The following is an 18,849-nucleotide window of genomic DNA, read 5'->3' on the forward strand; positions in this document are numbered from 1 at the left end:
CTACTGGGTTAGTATGTTACCAGTGAGTACTTAAGTTTTACAAGTGGAAAAAAAATTACCAAAATCTCAACTCCTGACAAGTTGCAAGGATCTTATAACTGGTGTTTTATATATGGCATTTTTATTTTCATTTCTTGAACAACCATTGTGTGAACACAGTCCTCACAAACTCTTGATTATTCTAGGAATAATACACACACTAGTACACTTTGGACAGAGGCATTATTTCTGTGCTTCACCATACACATATGATAGTTGACATAGAGCCATACTGTCATTTTTCTTGTTCAAAGTATTTCATGGATTCAACTACACAAACTTCTCTTTTGTCGCCCAGTGATCCAAATACCATGAGTAACTAGCTAAGAAATAGCTGCATACATGTTACTACCTCAGGAAGAAACAAGTTATTAGGATTTGTACATTTTTAAAACTCAACTTGACAAATGGCTGAACAACACAGTCTGAATTCTGTCAGTCTGTACTGACCCAGTTAGAGGCAGCAGGGGCTGGACTGGGTGACCTTCAGAAGTCCTTTCCTTTCTGGATTTAGCTTGTCTGTCTATAGTCTGACAAAATCCTGACAGCAAACAACTGTACAGCTACTGAGTGATTTATCTTGGGGCTGAAGTTTAATACCAACGTGTTCAAATGACTCCACTGGAAAAAATAGTTATTCCCTTCAGGAATGCTTTAGCCTAAACAGGTATCTGGGTTTGGTTTACAGACTGCCACTTTGTCACAAAAAGTGTATGTACAGTTTTACTTCAAAAATGTTAAAAACAGAAGGGGTAAGCAGCAGTAGATCTGGTTTTACCTGAAAGGTATGAATGCATAATACTTTGGGGGTTTATCAGCAATCCCAAATAACTCATACTTTGCCCCATATTCCACCCCATAACCCCATCCTCTGATTTCCATCAGTACAAGGTTTGCCAGGGAGCAAGGATACATGTTTGAAAACTCCTTTTGTAAGGGATGGGGAAGTTAGCCTGATACAGTTGAATGCATCAAATCCTACTTTATAGCACCAAGACACTGCATAAGCAATATGAAGGGCTGCATGTGCTACGAACAGTGAGCTAGGAACAGGGGGCTGGGGAAAGGGCATGGAGAAAACAAATGTTTTCTCATGTGCAGCATTAAAGTTCCAGTCTTACCAGATCACACATCAAGTCTGAAATTAGTTAAAGTGGCGCTTTATGCCTTTAGTTTAAGCAGCCTTTTTTCAGTAGGAAAAATTTGGAAACTATTCCACTGACTACTGTAATTTCAATATACATTGATTAGTTAAGGAGTGACAGGTTTATCTTTAAAAAAAAAATCTGGTCAGTAAATGTTTTATTTATTAACAAAAACAAATTACTTCTGTTTCTTCTCAAAGTAAATGTAATTTTTCTTTTTTTCTGGAGGGAAGAAGTTAGTCCTATAACTCACCTATGCTTACATTTATTTCTAGTGATAGTATCATAACTCTTATCTGGATTAATAACCTAAAGGAAAACTCTATATCTATATCCATCTCTCTTCTTCTAAGGCCATAATTACAGACAAGGAAGCTCTAGGCTGGTATTTAGAGGGGTGATGAGTTCTCCAAGAAACTGGCAGCCTACAGGTTGGTGCCTGGTTCACTGTGCAAGTGCCTCACATGAGCAAGCCTCAAGTGAAAGAATAGCTTATACCCACTTTCTTTGAGGGACTCATCCCATAAAGGAATACATACACAGATTTTATCACACTTCACCACCTATATATAATTAAGAAACTATTTTTTACTGTTTTATAATCTTTGATTGAGTGGGTTAAAAAAAAAAAAAAAGGAACAGGTTTCACTGGGTATAGCTGGGTGTGTACTTTCCAAATTACAGTGCATTCTAGTGTAGTCATTTATAGACAGGCTACCTTTGCAACTAGTTACATTGCCACACTTCATTAAAAAAAACCGAGCACATAACCTATCAGAGCACTTCTGAATCCCTATAATACAGGTACAGAATGTAGTTTCTAGTCATGAGATCTGAACAGCAGCCTACAGACTAGATGAGAGATTCATCCTGGCCCTTGCTATTAATCAGTCTCAGTTTAATTAGCAGCTCAAGCAGTAGTCTCACCTTCAATTATGTTCTCTCCTTTCTAAAAACTATAGAGCTGTACTAAAATTAGGTTGAACAAAGTATGTTATGTTCTGAAATAAAGACTCAGTCCCATTGGGATAGCATGCAGTTGCTTGTCACAAGAGCACTGTACCTGAGCACTCTATTTTCTGTCTTCAAGTAATTTTAGTTGTAATTTCACAAAATACTGTAATATAACCAAATATAAATAATATTTAATATTGTATCCTACACACACTCCGTACAAGATGTGACTGTACAACTGTAACTTGCCTTTTCTTTTTGCCCCTGTATTAGCAATTTACAATTTTGACAGTATTGTATTTAACACTGATATACAGCTCTGTATCACCCTAAAAGTTGTGTCAGAAAGTACATTAAGTATGATACCTTAATTTTAAGGAACAGGTTAAGTGGTAATATTCCAGTGAAAAATTCTCTTACCAGAGCTTGATGACAGAAGAGCTTCTTTGTGAGAAGGTGTTTTAATAGTGCTGGTAGTTTTATTTTCACATCCTCTCTTCACGGTTGACACAGATGGCACCATTTTAACCTTGGGAGCTAATACACTTCGTAGTGTGATTTGATCTTTCTTTGGTATTTTTTTCCCTTGTGTTGTCCCATCTTTCACAGAAGGTGTCTGTTTTAAGAAAAAAACAGAAGCCAACAACCTACACACCACCACTGTGAGAAACTGAAGATCTCCCTCTGCAGCATCTGTAATGAAATACTGGTCACCCAAGTAGGAAACATGCTTAGTCTTTATCCCATTGTCCACATCTGCAGCTCAGAACCTCAAGAACCATCTCCTGAGTGGCCTTCAGCAACGCAAACCTATTAGTTAGAAGCTAACCACTAGTAATGACCAACACACTAAAAAGAAGTTACAGAGGTCATTTTGCATCAGAATTTCTTCTTCTTCCTCCCCAAACTCCAATTAAGCCACTCAACTACATGACTACACCTAATCTCAAGATCTTAACCAACAAACTACACATGTTAATGTCCTGAGAAGTTGTCCTGTACTACCTGAAATGTCACAGCCCTTGTAACAGTTTCCTGGTCTAAATCTCATGTCACAACAGCTTAAAATCCTTCACATTGAGGTGAAAGATCTATATTTCACACAGAATTTTTGCTCCAGTTTACATAGCCTTTAGTTCATGGCCACTCCTTCCAAGCCTATAAAAATACACTTTACGATTCAGCTCTTAATGTGCTTTTCTGTGACCCAAGCTGATTGCAGCAATTCGGTCGGAGTACCAAACTCCATTTCTGACTACAATCCTAATCTTCCTTTTCAGATGTTAATCTGTACTTTTCCACTTAAGAAGACCACTTCTTAAATTTAACATAGCTGATTTGTCTACTGCACATTTTTATAGAAATTTCTCTATTGCTTCTCCAGTTACAAGCAGAACAATTAAAATCACAAAGTTTTCCTTTTTGGCAATGGAATCAATTAAAAGCATTCTCTCCAACTCTTCATACCAAAAGTAAGGACTGATAAAAAATGCAAACTCTTAAAGACTATAGAATTAAAACAGAGCATCCTTGCTCTCATGTTTACTTAGGTTTTCAAGTTAAATTATTACTCTAAAAAATAATAGTACTTTTTAATTTCTTGTACAAAGTTTCAAAAATGTTCCAAGTAGCTACCCCATATACTGAGCTTCACTGGGATTTTTCTGGCAAACTAGTAAAGCCTGTCAAAAATTCAGACAATGACAGTTTTACAGTAACAGCTGCTGCCTCCATTTCACCAATATAATGTAAGCTGTTGAACCCACAAGCCAGCAACAGAAGGGAATCCAAAAAGCAATGAGACTCCAATTCTGTGTCCCTACCACACCCCTTGAAACCCTGCTCTACCCACCCCTAGTGTTGTCCCTCCTTTCCCTCCATTCCTTTTCTTTTAACCTTCCTTCAGTGCATTTGAAAGCAGCACATTTCTCGTGACAGGCAGCTGACTCATCCCAAAATATTTCCCAACCAACCAGTGCATGCATACCTCCCGGCCAGGAAGTTTGCACCTTCCAGCTGGCTGACTGCCTAAGACCAGGTATATGCCCTCTGCATGAGAAATATTTCCTGACTACTCCCAACTATTCTAATGAGTCCCGGCTCTACTTCAAACAAATAAACTTCCAAACTATACAAAGGAGACAGTGAAATTAAGATGTTAAAAATAAAATGTTTGAGCAACTTATTGGTCTCTGGGTTTTGTTACTGCTTATATATGCACAACATTTACATAATTGATTTTAAAAAGTGTACTTTAGTTCTACAGCACATTCTGAAAGAAAATATCGAAACCAGCAATTTATCTCTAATGTCTATTTGAGGTTATAGCACCACTAGAATAATCTTGAAAAAAACATACGTTAAAAGCTGTATTTAGAAAACCTCACTAAGTTACACTAGGCAATTTTACAGGGTTGACTAAATCTTACAAACTGTATTGTCTTAAAAGGATTTTACTAAAAAAATTGTGTTATGAATTAAGATGAAGGTGGAAACACTAAATTGCAGTTGAGGCCAACTGCACCCAATCTGTAAAGCAATACTTCTTCACCGTCCTTACTAGGGAGAAACTCCACATCGAAATCAACGCTACAGTTACACTTGTAGACACCAAACCCATTTCATAATTTCCACACTGTGCAATACTGAATTTCATTTTGCAAGTGTACAAAACATACAAGTAAATATAAAAGCAAAAAAACTTACCAAAGGAACAGAGTGCACCTCAAATGTTTCATTTGCCATATCATTTACCAATGTTGTTTCCACAAGCACTCCCACGTTGCTGCTTTGCTCTTTTCCACCTTTGGTCAGGTCAATGTTTTGAATACAAGGCATCATTAAGGAGTTTGAACTTTCCATTTTATCATTTAACATCTCTTTCGAGTTCTCTCCAGATGCTGGAAGCACAGCAGAAGCCAAGGAGCACACTGGATGGGAAGCACTTGCTTTGTCAATGTCTTGCAAACTTTGCTTTAACACAGGTGTTTTTGAAACCTTGTGGGAAGCGTTTCTGGGATGTGTTGTGGCATGTCCGACTTGGCTAGTGAAGAGGTGTTTGTTAACATGCAGCTTATGGGGCTTATTTACAGGCATTTCCACCTTAGCATCTTTAGCCAGGTCTACGGTTTTTTTCAGCACTTTTATAGAGGACAATTGCCTTGGAGAACCAACCCTTGAAGGTGAGGAGACAGATGATAGTTGAGGGGACTGGGGAGACTCTTTTAATGCTGCACTGTCTCTAGGCTGTAGCACAGGTCTAGACACAACCTTTGGTTTAACATTTTTAAAATTAGGTTTGGGAAAACTAACTATCTCTGATTTCTTTGCTTTGGTTATTGTTGATACAGTAGGAGACCTGCCCACTGGTTTTCTTGCATTTTGATCTGAACTAGCTTTAAGCCCAGACCTTCTGTTATGCCCTCCAACAAACGTTTCACTTGGTCTTAGTCTAGAAGACTTGCCTCCAAGTTCTTCCAAAGCTGAAAGAGAAAAAGTCCTATTTTTTGATTGTTCTTTAGGAGTTGAAGTACATAGAGATGAATTGCTTTCATCAGCTGCTGGACTGAAGACCACAAAAGTTGCTTCGCATTTCAGCTCAGGCATAACTGTTTTCTTTAATTTTGGAACACTGCAAGATATAGAAGGAATGTTGTGCATATTCTGAAGAGCAGCGTTTCCAGAGATACTTTTTTCTTTGGTTAATGGTTCATTTGTTTTGTTTGATACTTGTTCTCCATCCATTTGATCTACTGGGAGAAGGTGCACACTATTTACAAGACTACTCATGCCTATTTCAGCATTGGAACTCCCAGCTTCACCATGGTAAGGAGTAATCTGCAAGGATTTCACTTGGTCATCCTCATTAATATTAATGCATGGTGATAATGAATCTTGCTTATAAGGCTCTACACATCCAGCAGGTAGTTCTACAGCCTGTGTTTCTGTTTCCTGTGATTCTTTATCAGTGTTGTTAGGGTTTTTTTGATAGTGTTCAACACCTGCACAGGTGAAATTAGGTGTTCTTTCTGAGCTTGTTCTATCAAATTTCTCACTGATACATACTTCAGAAGAGATCAATGTTTCTCCCAAATGCATGTCATCATTTTGATCAGTTCTCAGATTTTCACCTGTAACATTAGCAACATCCAATATGCTCAGCTGGCAGCATGCCCTGTCATTTTTCAGGGACTGTATGTTCTGCTCTGGAGCAGGAAGAGTTAGTACAGACTTAAATTCAGTCTGATTGTAAGGCACTGAGTGTTTGATACTCTGATTTTGCATCATTTCTATAGCAAAATCGCTTTTCACTAAGCTTGTCGCTGCTTCCAAGCCACAGTTCAAAGGACACACACAAGTCTGTTCAGCCACAGAAGACTTGTGTGCAGCATCTGTATCTCCCAATAGAGGTCCTGTGCAGCTGTATTTACCAGGTGTCTTCTGCAGATCAAGTACTTGAATACACTGTTGTTTTAAAAGACTTCTGAAGTCACCCTTATTTTCAAGAATGGTATCACCCTCATGCTCAGCCACTATATTTTGGTCAGTTGAATTACCATGTAGCTTGGTGGCACAATTCTCTGAGGAAGGTGTACTTCTGTCACATGCATAGCTATTTCCATTTTCATCCCTTATAAGTAAGGAAGACTTCAAGCCATTCCTTGCTTTGTCATCAGACTTCCCAACATTCATTTTGAAGGCTAAATTTTAAACCGTTTTCATTTTATAATTCTTTACAATCCCAGAGAATGCAGATTCTTCTAAACTTTGCAGAAAAAAATACCAACTGCTTTTTCCTGGAATGTGTCAATTGTCCTGAAATATATTTAAAAAGCAGTTCTTTGTTTCCATGTTTCCCAAGAAGATTCAAATGTTCTGGAATTAAAAAGAAATTTTAAAAAGTTAGCCAAACCAGGATTTTAAGACAGTAATCATTCCTAAGTTTCTGGTCTTCAGACATCAGAGCAGCAACATAGAAGCAACACTCAGAATCCCAGTGAAGAAAAACTTCAGTCCTCATCCCTTGATGAAGAGCAATAACAACCCCAGAGACTGGTTTTTTTTCTGCATTGAAGGCTTTTTTCCTGCCCTTCAAGGCAGCAATGCATAGCAGAGGTGGCTGAAGATTTTCAAAGGGTAATTTAAGACACCTGAGATGAAATAAAGAAAAGAGAGGAAGGTTGGTGATCAGCTCTGGGGCTACAGCAGTACACTGCCCCCATGCTGGTGGGGCAACTACAGATGCATGTGGGACCCCTTCAGAGTCACTCACTGGAAAATAATTCCATACCAGTTAACTGCCTCCATCTTCTATAAAGAAGACACGAGATTAGCCAAATGATGAAACAATTCCAGTGTCCTCTCTAGCAGAGCAGAGCCATATATCCTCACCCAAAACCCTATGGAAAGGTGAAGGGGCAGGATTGACATGGACAGACAATGGAGGACAACTGATCACACACGGGGTGGAGAATCACAAAGAACAGCACAGAGCCCTTGCAACATATAGTGACAAGTTCCTAACAAGACTGCGCCCAAGTACCAAAACCACAAGGATGTGAATGAGAGAGAACATCAAACTGTCCAAAGCAGCTGGATAACCTCTGTAGCACTCCACATAAAAGGCTCCTAGTACCAGAAATGCAACCAGAGGTAGGAAGAACTTCAGATTTATAACAAATGGTTGCAGTGGGTGGAGAATCTGTCAGAAGCACGTTCACTTTCAGAGCAATAAAACCTGAATAGGAGGGAAGAAGTTCACTGGATCGGACAAGGCAACCTGGCTGAAGATGCATTAATGGACAAGATCAGCTTCCCAACCGAAGAAAACGAGCATCTGTTGAACCCCTTCACCTGTCTGGAATGACAAGATTATACTCTCCAATCAAAGACCACGAAGGAGTACACTTGTCATCAAAAATAATGAGCAAACAGGTCTGTAGTGTTTAAACAAAAATGTAGACATCAGAGTGTGGTGTCCTCAAACAAGGATACTGATGTAATGACATATTTGAAATTTGGTGCAGCAGAACATGTCTGTCAGGATTAAGTATGGATGGTGGGCAGAATAACTCATAATTCACATGAGAATTACATTAAAATCTGGACTTATTTCACTGTTTCAACCACGGTGGCAATACTGGATGCAATACAAAACAGTTGTAACAAGATCAGAAAAGATTATAATAATAATACTACTAATAATAGATTTCTTGTATAGCAATGTTGATTAGGCACATTAAAGAATAATTCTGTAATCATATTTTTGTAGAAGAATCAAAGACTGCTTTGGGAAACAAGTTTGTTCTGAGAAGAGATGCAACTTTTGATTAATTCTTTAACAAATAAGTTTAAATCCTCACAGAAATCATATAAACCATTCTGGAAACCACAGCAGGGGAAAGAAAACACTCTTATGCACAAATGCTTTGGAAAGCATAAAATGAATCCAGCATACTAAATAGTGAAAGACAAGTTACTTATTGCATTATTCAAAAATCACTTTTTTCCTTAAATCTTACTTTCTTCAGCTGGAAACACAGCCTGAGTAACTACATTCAAAAAAAAGCATTTATCATACTAATGAAAAGTATAAAGCTGCAGGGCCTATAAACAATTTTGAGTACAAAAAAACAGCACCCAAAGTAAGACTATTGTAGAACTGCAAGAATTTGTCTGCTCACTATGAACCAAACACAGAGTGGCTTTAGGCCCACAACCTTGACTTTACATGATACTTTGAACACCTGACTCTGAAAGGAAAAAGACCATGAAACAAGGAAAGAAAAGCTACCAAGATCAGAGAGCACAGCTTCCTCTGCCCCCCTACCACCCCCAAGATGAAATGGCTTGTGTAGCTAAAACATCTCCTGGTTCCTCAAGGCTGATGTAGATCTTTTGCTTACCCACTATTATTCAATCCCTAAAGAAGCATAAACAACTGTAGTACTCTCACCTTCACCTTCAATTAGGAAACTTAAGGCAGATTGAGGAGTTATTAAAAAAAAGTCTTCCCTGAAGGCAGGGCAAGAATCTGTTATGAATAATTTTCCATTCGTTTAAGTCAATCACAGAATCAACTGCTGAGAAATATTTGCAAACTTTGCTTTCACTGTTGTTTTGACACATTAAAACTTGTTTCTACTTGTCTGGATACTAGCCCTTAAAACAGCTTGCTCACCTAGTCATGCAACAAAAGTCGAGATTCCATTTTGATTCAGCAGTAGCTCGGATCAAACCAGAAATCCTACCTCTTTCAAGAGCTTTTTTTTTCTGCAGAAAAGAGGAAACTTCAATATATCAAGACTTAGCAAGAATAAAATGCCAAGAATTTAAAGAATGGTGCATTACCTTACAGTATATGAAGCTAATAATGCCAAAATTTGAAAAAACACGGGTAGCTAAGTCAAGTTTGATTTAATTGATGCTGAAGAAGCTCAAAAAAATGGTTTTGATAGCGAGTGGAGAAATGTAGCACATTAAAGTTGCATATACCAAGGTGTGTACATATATATACATAGGTCTGTTTACTCAGTGCTCTGGACTTTCCGACAGCCAGAGAACATGTAGAAATAAATTACTAATTCAACTATTTTTAAAGCAAATCTTCACTATAGTAATCAATACTTTCATGAACAAGTAGACCAGCTTCAAATACAGCTCCACATCTATACAGAGTCCTGAAATCATCCTGCATTAAAAAAAAAGAGGTATTCCTAAGGATCAGGTATGGTATTTAAAAATCTGTAACCTAGATGAACACTATTCCTGAAAGAACTGACATTCTGTAACTCTCCATGTAACAATATGTTCATTAAGCTTATGGAAACACTTCCTGGAGACGAGATATTCATTAGTTTTAGATTTGCCATAGAAGGCTGAATGAAAAATTAACTTCAACCCAGCATCTCCTCCATGGGGGAGGTCAGTAGCAAACACACAGACACAACAGTTGCCCTCACTGAGAACACACTGTTCCTGGCAACTAGTGACTTGAGGAATTCTCTAAACTAAATACTAATAAATTTGCTTTGACTTGGTCTTACATCAAGCATTATGAATGCCTGGCCTCCACAACACACTACAGTGCAGTGCAAAACAGTTCAGCTGTTTTTGCCTTTAGTAAAGTTCAGCTTCCCAAATTTCAGTTGTGTACTTCAAGTGCTTACGCACAGCAGAAAAAGTCTTCACTACCCGAGCTCTAAGTTTTCCCCTTCCTCAACTGAAATAAGAGCTTGGGTTAACAGTAGTACCACTTGAGAGAAAAAAAACCAAAAACACAAAACAACAACAACAAAAACCCGAAAAGAACAAACAAACAAAAAACCAAACCAAAGCAAAAAACCCAACAACCCACAAGAAGCTTGGCAAGTAGATTATCCTAAAAAGAGGAGGGATTGCCTGCCAACAGCCCCAGATCCAAGAGAAATACACTGCAACATAGGGAATTGGGCTTAGAGCAACATCTTGTTACTTCTGCTAACCAACAAGAGGTGTCCAGGGGTGTGCTACTAAAGGGCAGGACAGTCAGTCATTCAGTGTGAGGTAAACAGGAATCAAAACAGATAATTACAAAACATAATTCAACTCACAGGTTGACCAATTACTACAAGAATTCAAGTCAGCTTGTGTTAGTGTCACAATGCAGACAAGAGCAATTTTCACTTTTCCTCGAACTCCATCTGGAACTTGATTCTTTCAAGCAAATCACCATAGAGCATTTACTCAAACCCATCAGTCATATGTTTGTGAAGCCTGTATGAAGGGGGACATGGGGTGGGGAATAAACCTTAAAGGAGAGGGTGTGCCCAGACATGCAGGAAGGCAGTCTAGAAGTGCTTTAATTAACTGAACATGTTTTGATACCAGACAAAATGCAGCATCAGCATTCCCACAGGAAACCATATTACCTGGTCATGATTACCACAATCCCTGGAATTAAAAACCCTACAAAGCATTTCATATGTTAATGCATTACACTACAACCAGTTTACTTGATCATGTCCTGGAACACAACACCATCACAGAAGCATGACTTTTCAGCATATACACCTGAAGGCAGAGATGGCATCATCTACAACAACCAGGCATCCCTCCCAACATGCTGTTCAGTGTTGTTTGAATATGTCCCACAAGAAAGCACTAGGAAAACACAAAATGTTTCAGATAATGCTGTATTTACACAGAATTGCAAGTAACAGCGCTCTCTATGCTGCCTCAGTAATGTCACATTCTAAACTATTGCCAAGCTAACTCAAACTATTCTAGAGAGAATAAGTTAAGCTCCTATAACAACTTCATACATACATCTATAACATTACAAGCACAATCATTCTACTCCTGAAAGTGCATTACATTAAGTTCTCATATGCTCAAGGCATTGCTTGCTTCAGAATACACAGTATCACCAGTGAGGGTACTGTGAATGTGTTTATTAAATAATATATATTAAAAAATATATAAATATATATAATATATTATTATTAAATACTATATTATAATATACTATATCATGTATATAGTATGAATTTATATAATATATATTTTATATAAAATATATATGAATATACTGGAAATAAATATATTTTATAATATATATTATAAATATATATAATAATAAATTATTAATTATAAATATATATTATAAATATATATATTATTACATATAAATGTATGTAAAATATATATAAAATATAAAATCATTTATAAAATAACCAAAATCTCCAACAAACTACCAAACCAAAAACAGACCCACCCCACAGGGTAGCTAAGCCGTATCTGTATACTTCAGAGACATTTCAGAAGTCAGGAATCATGTCAGACACTTGATGCAGTAAGCAGAAACAATGTGCAAGTTATGTTTGCAAGCAATTGTGCAGGCATTTTTGACTGAAGGAGTACTATCACTTCCAAAGACAGAAACCATCAGGTTTTGCCTTCCACCGGGTTGTTTGCTAGCCTGTTTCAAGACTAGAGAAGCAGCATAACATAAAAGTTACAGTAATCAGGGAGCATTAATTTTAATCAGTTACATCTTAGCTCTAAGATATGAAAGAAGTAAAGTAGAACAGCAGCTCCACTGTGGAAATCAGACATCCTGAAGCTGTGCAAGAGGTTTTGACTTCCCATAAGATGTTTAAACCATGACACTACCATCAGACTACCCCAAAACTTGACAGCTGATCCTAACAAGTACATTGACCCTTGTAGTTTCTCCTAGTAGTGAGTACATGGTTGTTTGAGATGCCAATACTACTAGCACTTTCCCCAAACTCTCAGTCTCCAGAGACTCATTCCTCAGAGTGTTGGTTCAATGGAAAGTTTCAAAGGCTTTCAAACCCTTATTCTCCTTGGCCATAGTCATTGCTTTGCTAAGATAAAAAGTCCTTATCTAATTAATTATAAACCCTGGCCATCCTTGTTGTCCTGTCTTTAAGGATACTATGCTGTTCTCTCCATCTTCAACTTCAGACTATTTGAAAGCTCATAACAAACAGAGATACTCCAACAGATTTATACACTGTCTTGATAACACAGTTCTTCCTTTAACAATTGAATTTAACTTCTGAATTTTATTGTTAAGTAAGTTTTAGAACTCTGTATTCAGTAGTGGGACACTGGTCCACTAATTTTTTTGAACTAAGTAAATAAAGCCCATCTTTTACTTAGATAACCAAGATACTTAATAACATTGCCTAGAAATGTCATCCAGTATTCTAAGGATTTGGAGGTACATGCAACCTCCTAGACCACAGTGTTATGCAAATGCATATGTCTTTTCCCCCCCATTCTGTTTTACAGCAACTGCCAGGATGAAACTCATGTAAGTAAGAGCTAAGCAAACACCAGCCAGTGACAAACACCAGCTATTAACACACTGCAAGTAAGGAAGTGTACTTTATTGTGAGATTAAGTGCATGAGCAAACAAAACCAAAGCTACCTATTTGAAGGTGTAGATGAGAACAGCAATAAGCCCCTTGCTTGAACAGTCCAGCAAACTCTCATAACTTAATCAGACTCTCATTTGTAGCTTCATCAAGACAGCATTCATTGCTAAAAGTGTCAGACTACTCAAATGGTTTTCCAAGTTTTCAACTGCACACATAGTCAGTTATATACATAGTTATAAGCTGTTTATCCACTGCCATTGTGAACAAAGATTGTGAATGGTTTTCCATGAGATCAATAGTCCGTTTGTTCCTCTGTAGGAACTTGCAAGAATGCCAAGTTCTTTCTTAATAGTAAATTAGATACTAGCTTTACAGAAAGAGACTTTGGGGATTTTTTCTGTTTGTTTGCTTTTTTTTTTGCTATTTTATCACAACTAAATTATTTAGCAAAAGTATGTGTTATTGCACAAGGAAGGATAAACTTTCAGGTCTAAATGAAAGTAAGAAGCTGGAACTTGAAAAAACAAACAGTACATTTATTATGGCACTTCCTTGCAAGGTCAAGGTTCAGGTACCTCTTTTTGAAAGACTTGATTGAATAGGTAAGCACAAACAAGCCTGAGACTGTCAGAGCTCAGTGTTCAACACACCTCATCAGTGTTCAAGTTATTTGACTAGATAGGGATTACAAATCAGGTCACCTTCTCTGTTTCCTGGAATTCTGCTAAACTGGTTTTGTTCAGTGCTACCATTTAAAGGGTACATTCATACATTTTGGTATCTTGAAGCTATGAAACAGTGGGCCAGGATTATTCACGGAAATTTTCCCTCTGATTGAAATATGATCAGTATAAGGAAGAAAGGCAGTAATGCATTATGAAGAACAAAAATACTTTGTGAGCTCCTACTAGGTCTGTCCATCTGCTCACACAGACCAAATAAGGATATCCAGCAATTTTCCTAACGCCTCTCATCATATGTTCTTGATCATAATTTCTCATTCTCTGACAAAATTCCACCCATCAGCACCTTTGCTGCCCATTTTCCTTTAAATCAACTTCAAATAGTCAGAATAGAAGCGGTTTCAAACTAACAGATCATTCCTCCCACCAACTTTTCTATTCTGCATTTTATGTTTCTCTTCTTTACAGACCTGTTGATCCTATTAACTTGCCCCGTGTTTTTCTCTTCTCATCCTAGCTACGTCAAATCTAGTAGAGAAGCAGGTACACAGGGAAGCAGTGCAGAACAGTAATTATGCCTCAGATTTTCAAGCCAAATGGCTATGTGTTTTTGCTGGTGGCTCTATGGTGATGACTTTTTTGTGTGTGATTTTTAAAATTTGGGTTTCAAATATCCTGTTTATTTAATAAATAATATTTAAGTGAAGACTGTCTGCTGATAATCTCCACTTCTCTGACAAGTACAAAGCTTTAACAAAACAGCAAGTACAACAGGTAGAAATACTCTGCAGGAACAGTACAACGTTGCAAGAGTGGTGGCTAAAATGACAATTGTAACCTTGGGGGTAAGAAAATAAAAAGTTTGTTGGCTCCTAAGAATGAGCCACAACTTGGCAGGTCAGAGTACAAACAGCTTTAACACAATTACCACAATGTGCCAGGCAGCATACACTGAGAGTTCTTAAGGTTATGTGCTAACTTGAAACTTCTTCATGTTCCTGAACTTTTTATGAAGCATATGTGCCCACAGCTCTAGTGTGAGTACGATACAACTTGGAGCTGAATTTACCAGTACTCTTTGTATGGGCTGCATCAATGGAATCAGACAGTTAAAGACACAGAAAGACTCATCTGCACTGCGTGTCCTTCAGATCTTCACCTACAGCTGAGAAGCCTTTCAGCATTTGGCTATATTTAACACAGACATATGATATGAACTAGTTTACAGAGCATTTGGAGTACTCTCAACCTGTAGTGAAGTAAGATACTGTAAGTACAGCAGTATTATTTAGTTCTAGTGGAATATTCTGTGCAATACATTCATAATTTGACTAATTTCTATGAAAAAAGCAGACCAAAATGGTAACTAAAGACTGAAAGAGCAGCATCTTTGCCATGATATTGCTTTGCAGTAGAAATTCAAGAAATAATCAATATGCTTAGGATTTCTCACATTAACCAAGTTAGAAATTAACCAGCTTGCAGTTTTTGCAGACTCAAAAGTTGTTTGCTGTGCAGAAATGGTCATTTACTCCATAAAGACTACAGCCAGCTAAGAAGAGTTTCCACTGATGCATCAAGTTCTACCACTGAGTTAGGACTGCACCTTTGCCCAACAACATTATCACAGCAGAATTTAATTCTGAAGATGCTGCATTTGCCAATTAAGAAACAGTGCTTTTAGATTTAAAAATTACTTAGGCTATTGATTCTATATAGTGAAAAAAAAACCAACTAACAAAACTGCAATAAATTGGTTAAAGGAAATAACATTTTAGTAGCCAAATAGGAAGCAGCACCAACCCAATGACTGGAAGTCCTAAAGGCATAATGGCTGTTGAGGATTTTCAGCAAGTATTGCTGGATAGTAATTTAAATCCCAACAGTTTTGTCTGACTTTCACCTGCAGTGTTGCACAACTGGGATCTGGAGCAAGGGGGCAATTCACAACCATTGTTTTAAATGTTGTAGTCTCAGGCAAAAATAACCCAAATAAAACACATTTGATTTACATTCAAAAGAAAATCTTGTTATTTTTCCTACAAAGGAAACTGTTTCTCAAGTGAGATCAGTCCTGATACAAGAACTGTATACATTCTACATTTTTTGGTTGTTTCCCTTTGGACCCAGGAGACAAAAGTCCCCAAATTCAAGAGGGAGGGACCAGCTCTGCAAAACACAGCACTGCACCTCTGCAACAGATAAATAGCAAGAAATATGCTGTGGCAGTTTTGCAGAGGTGGTTAAAAAATTTAAAAAAAAAAAAAAAGAGCAACAGCTTGATTTATGCAGTGCTATTGGGTAGCAGGCTGCAGTCGTGCTCTCTGGAAAGCACGAGCTCACCGTGCCGCTCAACACAGCTGACAACAGGCTGCTTCCAGCTCCACAAGGGCTGAAATTCCACCAGAACCCTGAAGGTGAAGGACAGGAGAGAAAGGAAAGTTGGGCACATGTTGTTTGAAAGGCTGCCAGGGTAAGGTTACCCAAGGGACCTCCAGAGAGGGATCCAGACATGCAGGCTTGCTGGTTGTGCCCTGCAGTTTCTCCCTGGCTCTTGGGATAGGCCTCCATTGGAGCCCTGAGCATCAGCCCTCCCAGAAAGGGGGGGTTCTGCATTTGCAAAGCAACAGCAGGACGCAGAGCTCCTGAACAGAAATCATCCTTGTTAGTCCATTTGAGATCCCACAAGAATGCTGTAGTCTAGCAAAAATAAATGAATTCCTTCCTTAAAACTCAAGTGATACAAATTAATTTTTTAATATTTTTCCTTTAATCGATTTGCTTAAAGTGAAACATAAAATCCAAATGGTTCTTGTTATAAAACTACATGTTGTTTTACAGTACAGCCAAGCCTCTTCCAAAACTTTATTCAGAGAGCTGAAGGATAACTTCAAATGTAAATTTAAAAGTTCTTCCCATTTAACTAAAAGCTGACTTGACAACTTCCCACAAGAGTAAAGTGTATATACATCATCACATCATTGCAGACACCCTGGAACTACGGTTATATATATGGGAACATTAGCTTTGATTTCAACTTAAGACTGTCTAAAATAAATACCACAAAAGTGTTACATACCTAATGGCACATACAGCATGGACTTGATGCTCCCCAGTCAGTTTCAGCTTCTGTACAGTTCCATTAGATGATATACACACAGCTACAGGACACTGCAGACTCTGGCACTGTCTTTGTGCTACCAAGTGAAAAAGGAACCCTCTGATTTTGTAATAAATTAGATCATAACCCTTGAATGACTGACAACCTAATAGGGTCTCATGATTAACAGACAAAAACTGCCTCTCTTCCTCTGGCTGGGTTTTTCAGAGTCAGCTTTGTCTTTTTTGCAAGAACTGATCACACATTAACTTATGCCATCCAGCACCCTCAGTCAGGCAATTCACTCATACACAAGGATAGGTCCTCTGCAGTCTTTCGAACTTGCTGCCATGTATAAACTACCCAGTCTACAATACAGCTCACCTCACATTTAACCCTTTTGGTTTTGCTTCACTGGCTTATAAGCCTGATGGAGTGAAATTGCATACAGGCAGTGACAGCAGCATGATGATTTAGAGGTCATCACTCTGATCTTGTACACTCTTAAGCAGTCATTCTACAACCAAACGCCTAGTCTTCTTAGCAGCAACTTATACAATACCATTTATTGGGCTAAAACACATTTAAAACATGCAAATCTGCAGTAGTAAATAACTGTGAGAACAAAGGAGCTTCTCATTAGTACTATCTAAAAAAAGTCTGGAGAGGAAAAAAATTACTGCAACTGCTGTAGATTCTGCAAAGAGACAGAAAAAGATTCTATTTAAATGATCTTCCATATTCTTACAGTCAAAATTCAAAAGGTTCCCTGGTTCAAAACTATAGAGAGCACCACGTTCTAAAGCATCACTATGCACAAGGTCCTCCAAAGCTGTGCTTTCCAGACTGTTCATCCAAGGACATAATACATATCCATCATGAACTATCATGATACATCATCATGAGACAGAATACTACTTCTTGGATTAACAGTGGTCACAGACCTTCACTATTTAGTTCTGCTGAGTACCAGATGGCACCAAATGGCAGCTTCTGGGTCAGTCACTTCACAGTACAGAAATCTATGGAACTATCATCCATATCAAAGGCAAGTCAGAAACACTTTGATAAGGCAAATATTTTACCACTCAGCAGTGCAGGAAAGCTCCTACACAGGGCTAACACAAGGAAGCATACTTGAGTAACTTCATACGGCTGACATTACTTTGGAACACAGATAAGAAACTCACGCATTTCAGCTTAAAGAAGGAAAACAATTCTCACACATGGCCATGTACTTGGTCTGCACATTGCACAGGTGGAGGGGTGCTAGGGAATGAGGAAGAAATACTATTGGAAAGAAATACACAAAAAACTGATGCTCAGGTACCTAGTATAACTTAATTAAACTTGCACAACCAACTACTGTCCTGTGAAGGGTAACCAACTTCCTTTTGAAAGCAATCTCAGTTCATTTAACTGTGAATGACAGAATTACTTCCCCTACCAGCAACAAAGCTTGTCAACAATGTTGCAGATTCTAAATTTCCATCTAGAAATTCACCAATTCACAGCGCAAAAACAAGGATCCTCATGTCCTGCTCAATCAAGACTCTGCATGCACTGCTTGTTGATACAACTCTGCTAAATGAAACACCAGAATGCTGGAGCAAGCTGAACACAAAAACACCAACAAAATAAAAAAGCCCAAACTATAACACACACCCAGTGCTGAGTAATCTTAGAAAACAAACAGGGGGAAAAATCATTTAGCTTCTCCTGCTAGGAAGATACATAGCCCTAACTGCCAAGAGCTGAGGAAATAAAAAAAAGTAGAGATGAGCTGAACAGAACATCCAGGAGAACCCACAGGATCCACTGGATCTCTCATTTCTCTAATTTTAGAGACTATTTAAGAGTTCTTTCTCCCTCCCTCATCATGTATTGCAGGATATTCCTGGAAGAGAAGGCTGCTTCTACCTTGATTTTCCTTCAAATCCACCACTGAGGTTCTGCTCTCTCTAAGCCAAATTAAACATACCAGAGGTGTTTTCACAAGCCATCTGGGTAGTATACTGCTCACAAATGTCAACTACAA

General features: G+C 38.0%; 1 protein-coding gene across 10 annotated transcripts in view; it reads right to left on the reverse strand.

Annotated features, from left to right (window-relative positions):
• MTUS1 (microtubule associated scaffold protein 1) overlaps positions 1-18,849 on the reverse strand; it is a 118,078-nt gene that overhangs the window by 77,621 nt on the left and 21,608 nt on the right. For 7 of the 10 annotated variants that reach the window (XM_086888757.1, XM_086888763.1, XM_086888762.1 and 4 more), the window contains exons 2-3: positions 4,845-7,013; positions 2,559-2,754 (exon numbers count right to left, since the gene is read on the reverse strand). In XM_086888757.1, coding sequence (XP_086744883.1) covers positions 2,559-2,754; positions 4,845-6,830 — 2,182 coding nt within the window. In that variant the 5' untranslated portion in view covers positions 6,831-7,013. Of the gene's footprint in view, positions 1-2,558; positions 2,755-4,844; positions 7,014-9,318; positions 9,411-16,790; positions 16,918-18,849 lie in introns of those variants that run through there. The other 3 variants (XM_086888761.1, XM_023925120.2, XM_023925119.2) reach the window with 3 other exon arrangements.

Source organism: Cyanistes caeruleus, chromosome 5 (assembly GCF_971803275.1).
Source record: "Cyanistes caeruleus chromosome 5, bCyaCae1.hap1.1, whole genome shotgun sequence".
NCBI classification, from domain to species: Eukaryota; Metazoa; Chordata; class Aves; order Passeriformes; family Paridae; genus Cyanistes; species Cyanistes caeruleus.